The 15,221-nt window shown below is 38.7% G+C and overlaps 1 protein-coding gene across 7 annotated transcripts in view; it reads left to right on the forward strand.

Moving 5' to 3' along the window:
• Positions 1-15,221, forward strand: part of OXR1 (oxidation resistance 1) — a 259,358-nt gene that overhangs the window by 122,019 nt on the left and 122,118 nt on the right. For all 7 annotated transcript variants that reach the window (XM_038127446.1, XM_038127438.1, XM_038127444.1 and 4 more), the window contains one exon: positions 5,366-5,562. In XM_038127446.1, the coding sequence (XP_037983374.1) occupies positions 5,366-5,562 (197 nt within the window). The remainder of the gene's footprint in view (positions 1-5,365; positions 5,563-15,221) is intronic.

A 15,221-nucleotide genomic window follows, 5' to 3' on the forward strand; every position in this document is an offset into this window, starting at 1 on the left:
AATAGTCACAAGGGGCGCAGAGAGGGGTTTTTTGTACTCAGTAGATAAGAATAAACTAGGCTTTCCTCCAAATCTTTCTTGCAGTAAGGGATTTTTACTTAGAAATTGCAAAGACTTAATTGCAAAGACTGTAATTGAGATTCCCAGCTCCTGAGATGCTTCTTTTGGCTGTTTGTTTTCACCATAAATGGTTTCTTCTTTTTTTTTTTTTTTTCCCTTTTGTTTCAGTCTGGACTGCTAGCCATGAAAGTTTTAGGTGCTTTCAAGATCTCTTTAGAAAATAGTGCCTTAATTTTTTTTTTGTCATCCTGCTTTACAAAAAATTCAGTTTGACATTGTAATATTAAAAAAATGCATGGATTTTGTTAGGAATGGAATAGGTTTGTGACAGTGAATGCCAGGAATGAAATCCTAATGCTCATAAATTCTAAAGCAGAGTTTCTGGGTAATTCACTAGGCCCAGGACTTCCTATATGTATGGCCTACCAAGCACATGATGACTTTTTTTTGAGGGAACTGGTAAGAAACTGTTCAAAGTGACCCATTCCTGGGAAGTGCTGCTGGGGAGCTCAGGGTGCCAGCTGGGCAGGAGGAGGTAAAAGCATCTGTCAGGCGGTTTCTAAGATGCAGTAGAAAACCTTGTGGTTGTATGGAGAGGAAGGACAGAGAAATGAAGTGGAAGTTCAACAGCTAGCCAGTGTATCTTCCTACAGGGATGTCATATCCCACATGGAGATGCCCATTCCTCCTGGGTTAGCTGAATGAGCAAACCCTCAGTGATTAGTAACCAGAGGGTGCTGAGAGGCAGATTTGGGTTTTGTGCCTCTGTTCAGTAGATTAGAGGTACCAAGGCTGTGTAGAAGGTTTTCAACAGCTGGAGTTACTGGGATGAGCAGCATTATGTCCTAGGAAAATACAGTGAGATAGAAATGGAGAAAATGGGAGTTTATGGCTTATTAGCAATAGTGCAATTGAACTACACAAACAGGTGCATCAAAGGTGTGTTTGAACAGGGTTGTGTAAAACCAAGGTGCTGCTCAGCTGTGTTCCAAGCAAACTCAGACCTGGTCACCAGCAGCTGAGTAACGCCAGCTTTGGCCCTAGGATGTGTTGTCTTGATTACTTGTCAACAGCTGGTCCTTCAGAGTTATTCCATGTAAGTTTCTCCTCTGAAAAAGCCACTTTTTCTAGGAACATGCCTGTCTCTCCTAACATTGCAAGGAGAGCACAACCAAAATTCACAGAAACTACCAGTAGCCTGAAGACAGCAGCAGTAACCAGCTCAGGTTTCCACATGTCCCAAAGGACAGATTTTCTTAGTTTTGTTGCATGGTTTTCTCTCCCTTAGAGTTCCTATGGTTTAAGCATAGTTGCAGAAAAGGAAAGTTTTGCCCCTTCTACTTCAGATCTCCATCAAGTTAGGACTTTGTCCTTGCTGTCAGACAAGAATTTCCCAGCCCCACCAGTGCAGCGCTGTCTTTGCAGCCATTGTTATCTGGCTGTCGGCTGGGAAGCTGCAGCAGCAGCAGCATTTTGTGTCACACCAGGCAATATTGAAAGACCTGTGTTGCCCACTGTTAAAAAGTTAGGGGAAGGCTGCTACAAAATACATAGAATAAAAGATAAAAACGTTTTGCCACAATATTTCTTATAACTTTTATTTATTTTTCTACAAGCAGGCAGCCTGAAACAAAGGAAGAATGAGGAATGTGATCCCAAGGCATTTCATGTTCAGATTCCTTTCTGACGAAGAATAAATCATTTCAGCCAACTGTGCAGCTGTAATATATATAAAAAACACAGCAGAAAACCCAAAACCAAGTGCAACATGAAGCTAGTAATAGAGCAAGGTGTTGGAGAAGGGTCAGGCTTATGGAGAATTCATTCTCTTGGCTTCAAATTGCATGCAGAACTCAGACTTACTTTCAAGACATGTGGTCTACTGAAGATACAGTTCAAAGACTGCAGTGTCTTTTTCAAACTATTTGCTAGCCATGGCTGTATCAATATACAATTAAGGTGGGCTGAAGGAAGATGCATTAGAGTAAACTGCTTGTTTTTTGTCAAGTCATTGCCATAAAATTGTGTCCTTGCTTGAACCTGTGTCCTGCTCATCTGACCCTGTTATTGCAGTCTGGATTAATTCAGACCCTGTGTCTTTCCTGCCAGGAAAAGCACTGTCACCATGGTCTCTCAAGAACAGTTTGACAATATTACATGCACTTGCTTGGCTCTCATGGTCCTGCTTTGTTAATTTTAGTACTTATTTCTTTGGAAGTCTCACTTTTAAATTATTCTCAATTGCAAGAATAGATAATTTTTCGACATTAATTTGCTACAGGCATTTCAACCAAGTCATTTATTAATCATAAGTCACTTCAAAAAGGCCTGCAAATGAAAATTTTACTGTGCAGATGACAGGTATTATCCCTTTATTCCTATGTGATGCTAGAAGAATAGACAGTGTATTTGTAATAACAATCTGGTGCTCCCCACAGTGCAGCAAGCTATTTTATTAGCTACCTCCAGACAGCTTTATTAATTGGACTGTCCTTCAGACAGCCTTGGTGGTGAAGAATGTGTTCATAACACAGCTGAAAGTATAAATCATAACAGTATTTTTCAATTTGTAAAATTTATTTCCACTCACCTGCTGTCTTCCTTTGGGGCAGAACATAGACTTGCATAATGCAGGACATATGTTCCCTCATTGATCTGGAGGCCTCAGGATTATGGAGAGGTGCTGAACGCTTTGCAGCCTCTTTGCCCACAGCTATTTTGCTCAGCACAGAACCAATTCCTTGCAATCACAGTGAAAGCTGTGGTCTGAAGTAGAGCATTACTTCTCAAAAACTGGTGATTTTCTTCTCAAAAGTCATCCTTTAAATCTTTAAGGTTTCAAGTGGTAAGGAATTGCAAAGAATTTTTATATCACCTGAGAGATAGTATATTCAACAATGTAGCAGAATAACATTATGATGAAACACCATTTCACTGTTAATAATTCAAATTCAATAGTCCAATAATTTCAGTAATTCAATTGAAATATTCCAGCCTTCATTTTAGGTAAATGTATTTGACCAGCTGTAGGCTTAAAGCTGGAAATGTTAAAAACAAGATCTCAGTTTCAAGAACATAATTTCAAGCAAAAGAGCTTTCTTCTCACACAATGTTTACTCAGAGGATTCCCTGCCCATTCTTGATTTTATATGTATCAGTGCTCATAGCACTGTTAGTTTATCCCAAGCTGTGTCTCCACTGACTCCATATGTGGATCTACTGACCAAGACCCTTCAAGTAAGGATAGTTTTGTCACAGTGATAGTTTTATCCCATGTCTCTAGGGCTCTTTGAACAGCAAGAGCAAATGTAAGCAGCTGGTTTATGTGGAGCAGTAGTTGTTCATTGTTTCTCATAATGTCACTCTTATAAGTCATTAAAATAAGCTGCTGGTGTTTCTGTCTGAACACAGTGCAGAGTTAAACCAGAAACTGTCAAGGCTGGATGCTGCCTACCTCAGAACTTTAAATACGCTCTGGGGTAATAAAGGACAAACCAAGAAATATAACTCCAAAGGTGCAGCATCTAACTTGGAAAACCCATAAACCAGAATGTACTAGAGGCTGGAAAGATATCCATTGATGGAATTGTTGGAGATATTTGTCTAGATGATGTAGTACAGCCTTTCCTATTTGTCGGAGTGATAAATGTCCCTGTCAACCCAACCTGTTTGTGTGGAGCAATTGGAGCTGAGAACCACTACTTCAAATGCAAGACACCCTGAACTAGTCTAGAAAAAGGTTCTAGTGAAAGTAGTCTTATTGGATGGCATAGAGAAGTTAATTTCTAACTGCCAATTTTCTAACTTCTTGTCCTTTCCCTTGACTAAGCAATACTCTGTATGAGTATAGTTATTTTGCCCTCATAGTGTAATTCATAATATTCTACATACAAATTGATACATAACTTCCAGAGGCTGATCACTACCTGTGTATTTTCCAACCTATTTAGAGCAGTTGTTATTATTATGACAATATTTAATCAGTTAATATCTTAAACTAGCAGATGCCATTCTCAGTGGAGTAGTCTGTGCTGTTTAATTGCAGCCAATACATGGAGAAAATGTTTGAAACATAAGGAAGTGCGGAGTTAAGAGGGGGATGATTAGCATTAAATTGTTAGCCTAATAAAATTATCCTCTAGCATTGCAGAATTTTATCATTTTGCTTCACTCGCTTCAAAATTTCAGAGTTGTTATGATCCCTTCCTCTCAAATCAATATCTCACTGCAATGTCATAAACCTCTTTTATTTCCAGGATCAAATCATGTAGTCAGCTATATACATTTATAGAGACGTAATTTAAGAAAAGTATTGACAAAATCCAATGTGTATGCTGTGAACTTCATAGTAACAGGTCATTTGTCTCTATTCAATAACTTTAGCAGCATAGTAACCTCTACTTTACGTTGCTAGAGATATCAGAACTATGGTGAATCAGTGACAGGGGTGTACTTACCCCACTCCAAAGTAGGGTTTGAGCGGTAGTTAAGTCTTTCCCTCAAAACTTTGATAAAATGTCTAGATCTGAGGAGAAGTTGAGAGTGATAATGTCATTTGTCTGCACTTTCAAAAGGATTTTGACAATGTCTCTGAATATACTTGTGCACAAATTGTGATGTTATGTCTGGATGTGTGTGCAGCTAGAAGGGAAAAAAATTATTTCAATGGTTGGGCCCAGAGAATAGTGGTTAATAATTCATACGGTACCTGTCTGCCAGTAATGAGCTGAACACTAATTTCTTCTGCAGAAAAGATAATTTCTTTTTCTTTGTTGACTACTATTGCTGTGCAAAAATGATACTTGAGGTTAGTGGGATTCTTGAGAAACAATGTGTTAAAAATATTGCAGAATGGGAAATGCAGTTGTAGAGCTACATCTGAATTCAGAAGATCATACATCAATTCTTTTCTCTCAAGGCTTTCAGCAACTTTGTGCAAATTATTTAATTTCTTTGTACTCCCCTCATCTGTAGAAACTTAAGCCAAGCAACTTAACGACAGGATATTGGTGGGCAGCTCAGCTTGGAAATAGATTAGGGACTGATCCTTCGAGCAGCTCTGCAGGCTGATCTGAGGGCAGTTTACTATTTGCAGCTACATGGGAGATGGATGTGCTGTAACTGATTTAGTAGAACCTGAAAGGGGAAATTAATGCAAGGCCTAATTTATCACTGCTGTTCCCTGTTCGGCTGTGACATGCATGAATTATTGTACAATGAGCAGTAGAATATCACTGTTATTCTACACATAATCTAGGTATAGAATGATGATTAGTAATACTTTACTGTCTTAAATTGCCTTTAGATTAAAGAAAAAGTCCCAGTCGGTGGATATTAGTGGGCCAGGATGCAACCCAGTGGCAGCGGAAGCTCAAACACCTCAGCCCAGCAAACCTTTCCCTGCCCCCCAGACAGCAGCTTCCGAGGAGGAACAGGACAACACCACAAACACACAAAGGCGCAACCCACGGAGGAGTGACCTGAAGAGATACTACACCATTGGTGAGTTTTCTGTCACAGAAGAAAATCAAATACGCTTTTTATGAAAGCAGGGACTGTTCGTTTATTTGTGGTTTATTTCTTTTGCTTAGTCGCGGCTGGCTACTAAGTTTACAGATGCTCACAGTGAGCAATAAGCTATCATATCTTAATGCTGATGTCAAATTGCTCTAAAGAATTAACCTGCTTTATTTACCAGAACTCTTTCACTCTCTGTTACTTTTTTTCCTTTTTTTTTTTGTTTTGTTTTGTTTTGTTCCATAAGAAGAAGTCTTGAATAAGGCATAAAAGCAATTTTGAAAGGAATGCTTTTGGGAAAATGTAATTCTTACAATGGATTGCATTGGAATTTCAACAGAGATTGTTTAGAAGGTTCCTGATTAGGAAGGATTTCCATTTTGGAGAGGGAGGAGGCATACTGACTGTGAAGAATTTTTTATGGGGCTTATCATTATCTTTCACTGAGTATTTTGGTTTTCTGCATTTTCATCTGGAATGTCAGCAGCTGCATGGGTCTTTAAAACCATCTTAGGCACTCTGGAATATGTTTTGCAGCCTGCTTCCCCATAAATAATTCTGAGATTGTGCTTGACTCCTTTTGGCAAGGTTGGAAGGGACCACAGTGGTCATCTTGTCTGATCTCCCTGCTCAAGCAGGCTCATCCCAGAGCACAAGATTGTGTCCAGATGGCTCTTGAATATCTCCAGTGAGGGGGACTCCACAATGTCTCTGGACAACCTCTTCTAGCGCATGGTCACTTGCACAGTAAAGAAGTTCTTCCTCATATTCAGGTGGAACTTCCCATGCATCAATTTCTGCTCATTGCCTCTTGTCCTGTTGCTTGGCAATAGTTTGTGAGCTGTTGAATTATTGCAGTATAATGTGATTGTTTCTTCTGCTCCAAGGGAACTATTTACATGTCTTTCACTTGTCTAAAAGATCAAGAAAAATGTGTTTCCTTAGACATCTTTCACTGTGTTGTGTCTGATCCCTTGAAACTGGCTGTCATTGTAAGTTATGTTGCCTTTAAAGAAGGAAACAGTGTTAGCAATCTACCCATTTTAATAATGAAGTCTGTATTTTAAGTGGTGACTGACTGTATGTGTTTGCTTTTTGTGATGCCCAAAAATTTTGCTCTGTGTTTTTTTTTTTCTCCTATTTTCTTCAAATGATCTTACAGGAATAGCAAAGATAAGCCAAGATTACTTTATATGTGAAGCAGGATTTGGAGTGTGGGGTGGGTTTCATAAGAGTAATAATGAAAGTAGAAATCCACCACATCATCAAAATCAGTTATAAATGTAATTAATTAATCTAATATTAAAATGTATTATTGCCAATTTGACCATAGTTGAATATTATTCTGTGAGCACCCAAAACACAGTCTGCATATGGAACTACAGATTAAGATTTGTGTTTATCTACTTGTTAAATTTGACTCACTGCAATTTCTTTGGGACTCTTCAGGGAGTCTTTATCTTGCAAAATCCAATCTATATGTGCTTCGAGCGATCACGGGGTCTGAGCCCTAGCTGCTCAGGATGTAACCTCTGTGCCGGAGTACTAGAATGTTGTTCATACATTTGAATAATTTGTTTGGATATTGTGCAGCACATTTTTGACAGACTTGTTGACTGGAAAAGGCCTCTGAAGGTTGTATAGTCTGGTGTCCTGCTTAAAGCAGGACCTCAGCCAGCACCAGATAGAACAGCCAAGGCTTAGTCTTGCTGAGTTTTGACAGGCTCCAGGGGTGGGTACTCCACTGCCTCTCTGCCTGTCATGCTGGAACATGGACAGTGTGTCCGCAGACAACAGCAGTCGTGGGCAACTTGCCCATAAACAGATGCTGACGTTAGTGAACAGCAGTTGCAGACCCTAGGGAAGTATGAGGGGAACAGACCACAGAAAGTGGCCAAGCTCGCATGTTTTTTCCAAATATCATCTTCCATTTTCCTTGTACAGAGTATTGGGAGAGTCCGGAGCCATCTGGACTGACCCAGGATGGGAGAGGTGTTGGTTTGCTGTTCTTATACATACAGCCTTGTCTGTGGGACTTGTCTAAATCACAAAGATTAAATTGCTAGAGCCAATATTACTGCACAGTGTACTATGTTTGACTTTTGCTGACAGACAAATTAAAGAGACGAGAGTTGCTCTGTATCTTCTCAAATGTTTGATGGCACACGTTCCTGATGACTGTGAAAATGAATGGTTTAATCTTGGACAGCACAGTACTGACACCAGATGAACATGTTAACTGTACTGACTGAGTAGCTCCAATATTGAGTCTATGACTTTGGTAACCTGAAAGAATAATTATCTTTTTAGAGCATATGTTAATTTATGACCTATTTCATGCCTTAAAAGAAATTTTCTGTCATTTGTCTCAAAAATAATTTCTGATAGTTAAAATATAATCAAATCATTTGTTACTTTCTGAGGATGAATGTACTGACACACCTGTTACAGACCCTTACTCTAAAATAGGAAAAACCCCTCAGATTCCTGTGATATTTTGTGTAAAATTGGCTGTTTTATAGGATAAACAAGCACACTAGATCTGTGGCTGACCTAGTGCATTACACAGATGTTTACCTTGTTTTGTCCTTGTTTTCATGTTGTTCTACTAAAAGCAACCTCTGTTCAAGATCAAGTAAATGGATTGAGAAAATATGTTAGAAAAGTAATACTCTCAGCTGACTTTTTTCTTTTATTTTAAAATTAGTATTCTGTTATGTTAACCTAGAACAAATTGGCAAATGACAGTGTTTATGGCAGTGAGTAACTGAGCTTGAGCTAACAAGTGCTAAATGTGTTTTGTGTTACTCTCTTGCTCTTTAAGAATTTATTTTAAGTAATTATCATGATGTGTAAAGTACTTTATAGCTATGACAACTGAGTTCAAATACATAAAAAAGTATCATGTCTATATTTAGAATTGTGCATATAGACAGTTTATGCTTTAAAATGGAACTGTGAGCATCACATTGTCTATTAAATGAAAACTTACTTCAGGGCCTAGCTGGATTTGTTAATATCTGCCCATTTTATGAAATAGCCATGCAACTTACGATTATGTGTAAGAAATGCACAACCAATTTTACTTTCTCAATTCATGGGAAGTATTAAAAAAATCAAAGGTATTTTAAAAATATGTGGGTTTTTTTGATTTGGCTATGCAGGAAGCACTTCAGAGATCTTTCTATAAATCAGACTCTGCTTTGCAGATCCAGGGATGTGAGCATTTATCTTGCACACATATGCTTTGCAGAAGAAATTGTAACAGCTTGTGTATGCTTGCAGCTACTGTGAGTAGGCACAGGCAATTGTCTAAGAGGTTTCGTTTCTAAAGGCTCTCTAGCATCAGAATATTTTTAATTTTTTTGTTTGTGCCACCTTATGTGCACACAGATTTACCCAGACCTTCCAAAGCCAATTGAGTAATGAGGAAGGAATGTCTGGTAATTCCAAGAGATTTTAAAATTTCATCAGCATTGCTCCTACTTTAGACAGCTATAAACAAGTTACTTATTTTGCATTTCATCTTTCCCACAGACTACATTTCAGGTGCTTTCCAAACTTAGTGAGTCTAGTTGCACTTTTTAAAAGTGGGGGGAGGGGGGGGAAAGTAGGTAAGAAAGAGAGCTGAAAGGAATAGGCAATGGAGAACAAGTTGTATGCTTGGTTGAAATGAAATAAAAAATGGAGAGTCAGTGAGGGGGATAAATAGCTCTTCCATATGGCAGGCTCAGCAGGCAGGAAGGCTCCAGCACCTCCAGTGCTGAACTGGTGTGAAGAAATTGAGTGGGAACCTCTAGATTAATAAGAAGAGTGTAGGAAAAACAGTCTGTATGGTGGGTTGGAGGAAGGTTTTTGGAGAACTCTAGAAACAGCACCCAAGACACTTAAAAATAAAAACCTAAAATTAGACTTTTTAGATGCTTCAGGCACTTAAAAATTCAGGCCACTTATTTCTGAAGTGCTTTTTGTTGAGCAACTCCCTCAAAAGAGAAAAAGAAGGTGCCTGGGTCTTCAGCACTCTGAAAAAGGGGCTGGAATATTAAACAATGGAGAATTGTATGGGTAACCTGAATTCAAAGCAGTAAGGCTGTATCAGCTTAATGCCCTGTCCAACTACAAGAGCTACAGCCATTTGTAGGTGGCTTCATCACAGCTGTGTTGTTTGTAGGACCCAGCTGAAGGGTTGTAGGACTATACTTCACAGTATGATGCCTCAGGATATACTTTTAGCAATTTATTAAGGTGAATGAAGTAGTTAATGTTACCCTATAGAGACATGCATTTGAGGTGTTTACTCAGCTGTGCAAGGCTGGTGTATCATGCTTAGATACCTCCAAGAGGATATAGCCAGTGGGCTGCCTACCTAATACCTGGTTTTGTAGATGTTAAAGGCCTTCTTTTGTTCTATTTGACATTAAAATAAAACTGCAGCGCTGCTGAAGAGTAAATACATGATTTAAAAATAAGAAGGTTGGATAAAAATATTTTTCTGATCAGGCAAAATAAATTATGGAAAAGGACAGAAGTTCATACTAGAAAATATTATAGTACAGTATTGGTGGGGAGATGAGGAATGCAGTATTTTTTTTTTCATTGTATCTTCTAATGCGAGTGTTGCTGTTCAGGCTCTTGCTAGCACAGCTCATTTCATTTAGAAGACAACCATCAGGAGACATCTTTTGTGGGTACAATCTCTGTCATCAGTGGAAGGTGTTGCTGTGCTGCTACAGCTACACACACTTAGTAGTTAAGACAGAATGCCTAAGTATTTGTACGTGTACATAATATGCAGCATGAGGACACTTGGGAGATACTAATTGCCAAAGTTCCCTTCACTACAGTGGTCCATTTTTAAAAAAAGTTTATTTCATGTTCCACTTGTTAAAAAAAAAGAAACAAGCTCTTTCCTCCTTCATAGTCTCTTGTAAATGAGGTAAGTAGAATTCTTAACAGAGAAAATATTTTCTGCTAGCTTAACCTTGCCATATTAGTACTCTGAATTAACCAATATAAAATCAGTGGAAGAGAAATTAAGCTTTTGGGATAAGCAAATCTGAATAAATACATATTAATTGACTAAGTTTCCAAAACTATTGTCTGGTAGCTAATGCCAAAGTGATAACTGGGAAAAGACTGATTTTCACATGGGTTCCTAATCTTGTTTGTAAGAGACAAAGTTTCAGTGGGTAGTTGCTTCAAATTTAGCTGGGATTAATTTAGTCATAGAATCACAGAATGGTTTGGGTTAAAAGGGACCTTAAAGTTCATCTAATTCCAATCCCTTTGCCATAGGCAGAAACACCTTAAACTAGACCAGGTTTCTAAAAGCCCCATCCAGCCTGGCCTTGAATACTTCCAGGGATGGGGTGTCCAGCCCTGCTCTGGGTAATCTGTGCCAATGCCTCACCACACTCCCAGTAAAGAATTCTCTCTAGTATCTAAGCCAAGCCTCTTTTAGTTTAAAGCCTTGTTCTATCACTTCATGCCCATGCCAAAAGTCCCTCTCCATCCTTCTTGTAGGCTCCCTTCTTGTAGGTACTGGGAAGTTGCTGTAAGATTTCCCTGTAGCCTTTTCTTGTCCTGGCTGAACAACCCCAACTCTCCCAGCTTGTCTCCATAGGAGATATAGGTGCTCCAGCCCTGTGATCATTTTGGTGTCTCTCCTTTGGACTTACTCCAGCAGGTCCCAGAGCGGGAAGCAATACTCAAGGAGGGGTCTCAGAGAGTGGAGCAGAGTAACAGAATCACCTTTCTTGACCTTCTGGCCACACTGCTTGTGGTGAGGCCCAGGACACCTTTGGCTTTTGGAGCTGCAAGTGCACATTGCTGGGGCATGTTGAGCTCCTTGTCAACCAGCACCCCCAAGTTACTACTAATAATTCAGTACTTCTAAATGTATTGATGTGAAAAGATGAATATTCCAAAGAATTTAATGTGTAGAAATATAAGCTATAACTAATTACAGGAATTATTACTAATGCACAAAGCTATATAAAACAGTATTTATAAAGTGAGAGTATAATAGAGATGATTTTATGGGGAAACCTAAAACATAGTGCTTCTTTCAAGTGATTAATAAATCCATTCTTCCTGTTATGAAAGGAAGAACTAAATGAAAAGTGATCAGCTACTATTTAGTAGATACAATTGTACCTAACCTTTGTGATATATGCTTTCCAGTGAGTCTGTTTGCATACATTCCAGTTTGCTTCCATAAAAACATTACTTTAAAATATGTCAGAAATATGCGTTTAAATGTGAATTCATATTTTTGTGGTATCACAGTATCTGCCAATATAAAATTAATGTGTGGCATTAGCATCAGTTCAAGTGGTGATTTCATACCTCAAGAGATCTCTCACCCTGCTGAAACTAACGGAGCTGCTGTGAGAGAGCTAGTCAGACATTACAGTGAATCTGCTATTGGACTCAAAACTGGAAAAGGACAACATTGATCCACCTGAAAATATAAGCTTATTTACAATCAAGCTGAGAGTTTTATGGAGTTTACCTCATGGGACTACCTGCTATCGAGTCACTGTTTAAAAACAGAGTTAGGGTGTTGCCTCTTACATTCTCCTCTAAAATAAGCATAAAGCTTGTTTGAAAGACAGACATTGTGACTTGTGGTACTCTTGTTTTCAGTGTGCAAACCTCTTCCTGCTCTGCAAGATGTTATTTGGGATACTCTAGAAAGATATTATTCTTTTTAGAAGATATTATCTGATATTTGGTGTATTTACTGTAGAGAGGTTTTCCTGCAAAGAATACTTTACTTTCTTTCCAAATAGCGATCTTATCATTTGGCCATTGAATATATTTTCTTCTACTCTTCTGCATAATTGAATGTGGTTCCTTTTTGTAGTGGCTCCCAAATTACTTTGGTTATTTGTTGCTGATACTAGCAAAGCACATAACATACTATATGTATAGTATACAGTATATTAGCTGTGAGATAAATGGTGGAGTTTGATGCAGTAGGTGCTGTAAATTTCAGCTTCACCTTCTCGCTTTTAGAGAAGGACAGGTGGGAGATGGAGCTTCCAACTCTGCCTCAGAGGATACAGATGCTGGTTGGACACATTTGCAGAGTTTGACTCTGTCCCATTCACTCCACTTATAATTTTTTTTATTGAACACTCAGTACTTTTTGAAAAGCATCATTCTGATGGCCTCTTTCAAATATGTTTTCAGAAACTTTTAGAGGAGGAGGCTATTTTCTTAGCACCTCATTACCTGTTTGTGAGTGATAAGGAAAGGGAAATAATTTGTGGAATGTGTGGATAATATGGAAAGTGTCTCTCATAGCAACAGTAACTATGCAAAATCCTTACTCGTTCAACCTTTCTGAAGATTTTTATTAGTGATTCAGATCACATAGCTATTCTGGATGAGCAAGCAAGCATTTATTCATGTCTTTGTTTTTCTCTTTATTAGTATTTCAAACTTGGAGCCATTACAAGCCAGTTTTTAATGTTGTATTCTTCTTTTGTCCTTTACAGATACTCTGCATATCCTTTGAATATAAATTAGTTCTGAGCTATAGAGACAGCATACACCAGAAAAGCGATGCTCATTAATGTCCTTTCATCTCAGTATTTCCCTTTTCTTAGCATCTGGTTTTGGTTTTAATCATATAGAATGCTATTGTATCATCTGCTGAGTCATTTTGGGCAAGAAGAAATATTTCAGGATTTTCTAATTTTCTTGCTTTACGTCAGGATAAAGATGAAATCTTTTATAGTTCTGTAGGCAAGCTACCCAGTTTGCAAGATGAGTTAATCATGTGTACTCTTGGGATACTAAAATTTGAATCTCTGGGGGAAGAAAAAAAACCCTGATCTGACCTATAAACTCTCAGCTGTTAGAGGTTGCATCACCCTCAGTCTCTTTCTCACTGGAGGTTTTCTGTAGAAGAGAAAAATGACTGAAAAAAGGACATGATTTCTAACATAGTGTGCCTTGAGCATCAGTCTTTTGAGTACTGGGAAATAGCAAAGTCTTCCTCCTAGCAGTGCAAGAACAAAGAAGGAAAATACTGATTCAGAGCTGAAATAGCTGGGTGATTTAGTGATAGCAGAGGCAGATAAGACTGAGGCTTTTGAATCTGGAGACATAGTTCTGGGAGACAATTATTACTGGCAGTGGAAAAGGGCTTAGTCAGGGATTCTGAGAAAAATCTTGATCCACAGGAGGTGATGGGACCCATTGGAATACATAGTAAGGATGCTGAAGGAACTGCTGAGGTCATTGGGAGGCTCTTATTGTTGAAAGATTATGGAGATCATGGGAGGCCCATGACATTTTGGAAAAGGCAAATGCTACACCCCTTTTCAAAAAGGGCCAGTAGGATTTTCCAGGGCTGTTCCACAGGCAGTTCAGCTTCACTTCCAATGGTCATCGTCTTCCAGAGCAGCGCTGCATCCATGTTGGGGCGCTGTGGCCTAGGTGGCTGGACTGCTTCTTGGCTGGAAAAAACTCTAAAGACAGCAGTCACCAAGGCCATCAGGGGCCTTGTGAAGGACAACTGAGGGAGCTGGAGAAGGGACACATTAAGGGAGACCTTACAGCTGCCTGTTGCTGTCTGCAAGGAGGCTGCCAATGAGATATCTGTAGTCTGCTCTTTGCGGTGGTGCAAGGCAGGACAACGGCACACAACCAGCCTGGAGATTGAAATATAAGAGGTTTAGACTTAATATAGGAAATTTTTTTTTCCCCAATGCATGAGAATGTGCAAAGAGGTGCTGTCTCTGTCTTTTGAGGTTTTTAAGACCCAGCAACTCCATCTTCTATAAGTACAGGGAATGTTAGCACACCAAAACACCTGTTGTGATTATTCATACTTTATTCATCCTGAAATCAAGTGCAATTTTTTCAGACAGCTTGATAATTCCACATAGCTTAAAAATGCTCTAAAATTGATTATAAAAATTTGTTGCATTTTATGGTTAAAATAAAGATAAAGGTAGCTGAATTTTTCTGATTCTCCACTCTCAGAAAAAAAAAAAAAAAGAATGTTTAAAAGGTTTTAAAATATCATGGAAGATCTCCTGGTCTGAGGGGAGTGTGATATTTCTGTTTTAGTGATTGTTTCGGTTCTGTATATATATATTATGAAAGCTATGATTTTGGGGCATTAATCAGAAACCCAACTTTATTGATGGTGTCAAATGTCCTCATATGTTTTTTAATTGTTCCCTTAAACTTTCTTTAAATCCATAAAAATCCCTTCTGAGACGAGGGGTGTGGGGGGTGGAAAAAGATATTATGGAAAGGATCAAAGCACAAATACTGCTGGTAACCCATTTGCAAAGTGACTTCCTGACCCTTAGAAGCTAACACTGTGATGGTGAATGAGGCCATTGAGTTTCCTTGCATACAGCATATATGTGAGCATGAAATCTAAGATCAAAATCTGGACTTATTTATTGTGGAATAACTACACTGAAACCAAAGTCAGTCTGGAATAAAGTGACCCAATCCAGCTGTGCAGTGACGCTGATCCTGAGGCATAACCCACCTCAGTCTCCACCACCTGGTTGTCTGTGCTGATGGGGTGGGACCGCCTCTCTCCTGTTCAAGGAGGTTGTTTTCCTGCGAGAATGATCCAATTCAAAGACCTAATTAAAGCCATTTATACT

Source organism: Motacilla alba, chromosome 2, assembly GCF_015832195.1.
Source record: "Motacilla alba alba isolate MOTALB_02 chromosome 2, Motacilla_alba_V1.0_pri, whole genome shotgun sequence".
Classification (NCBI taxonomy): domain Eukaryota; kingdom Metazoa; phylum Chordata; class Aves; order Passeriformes; family Motacillidae; genus Motacilla; species Motacilla alba.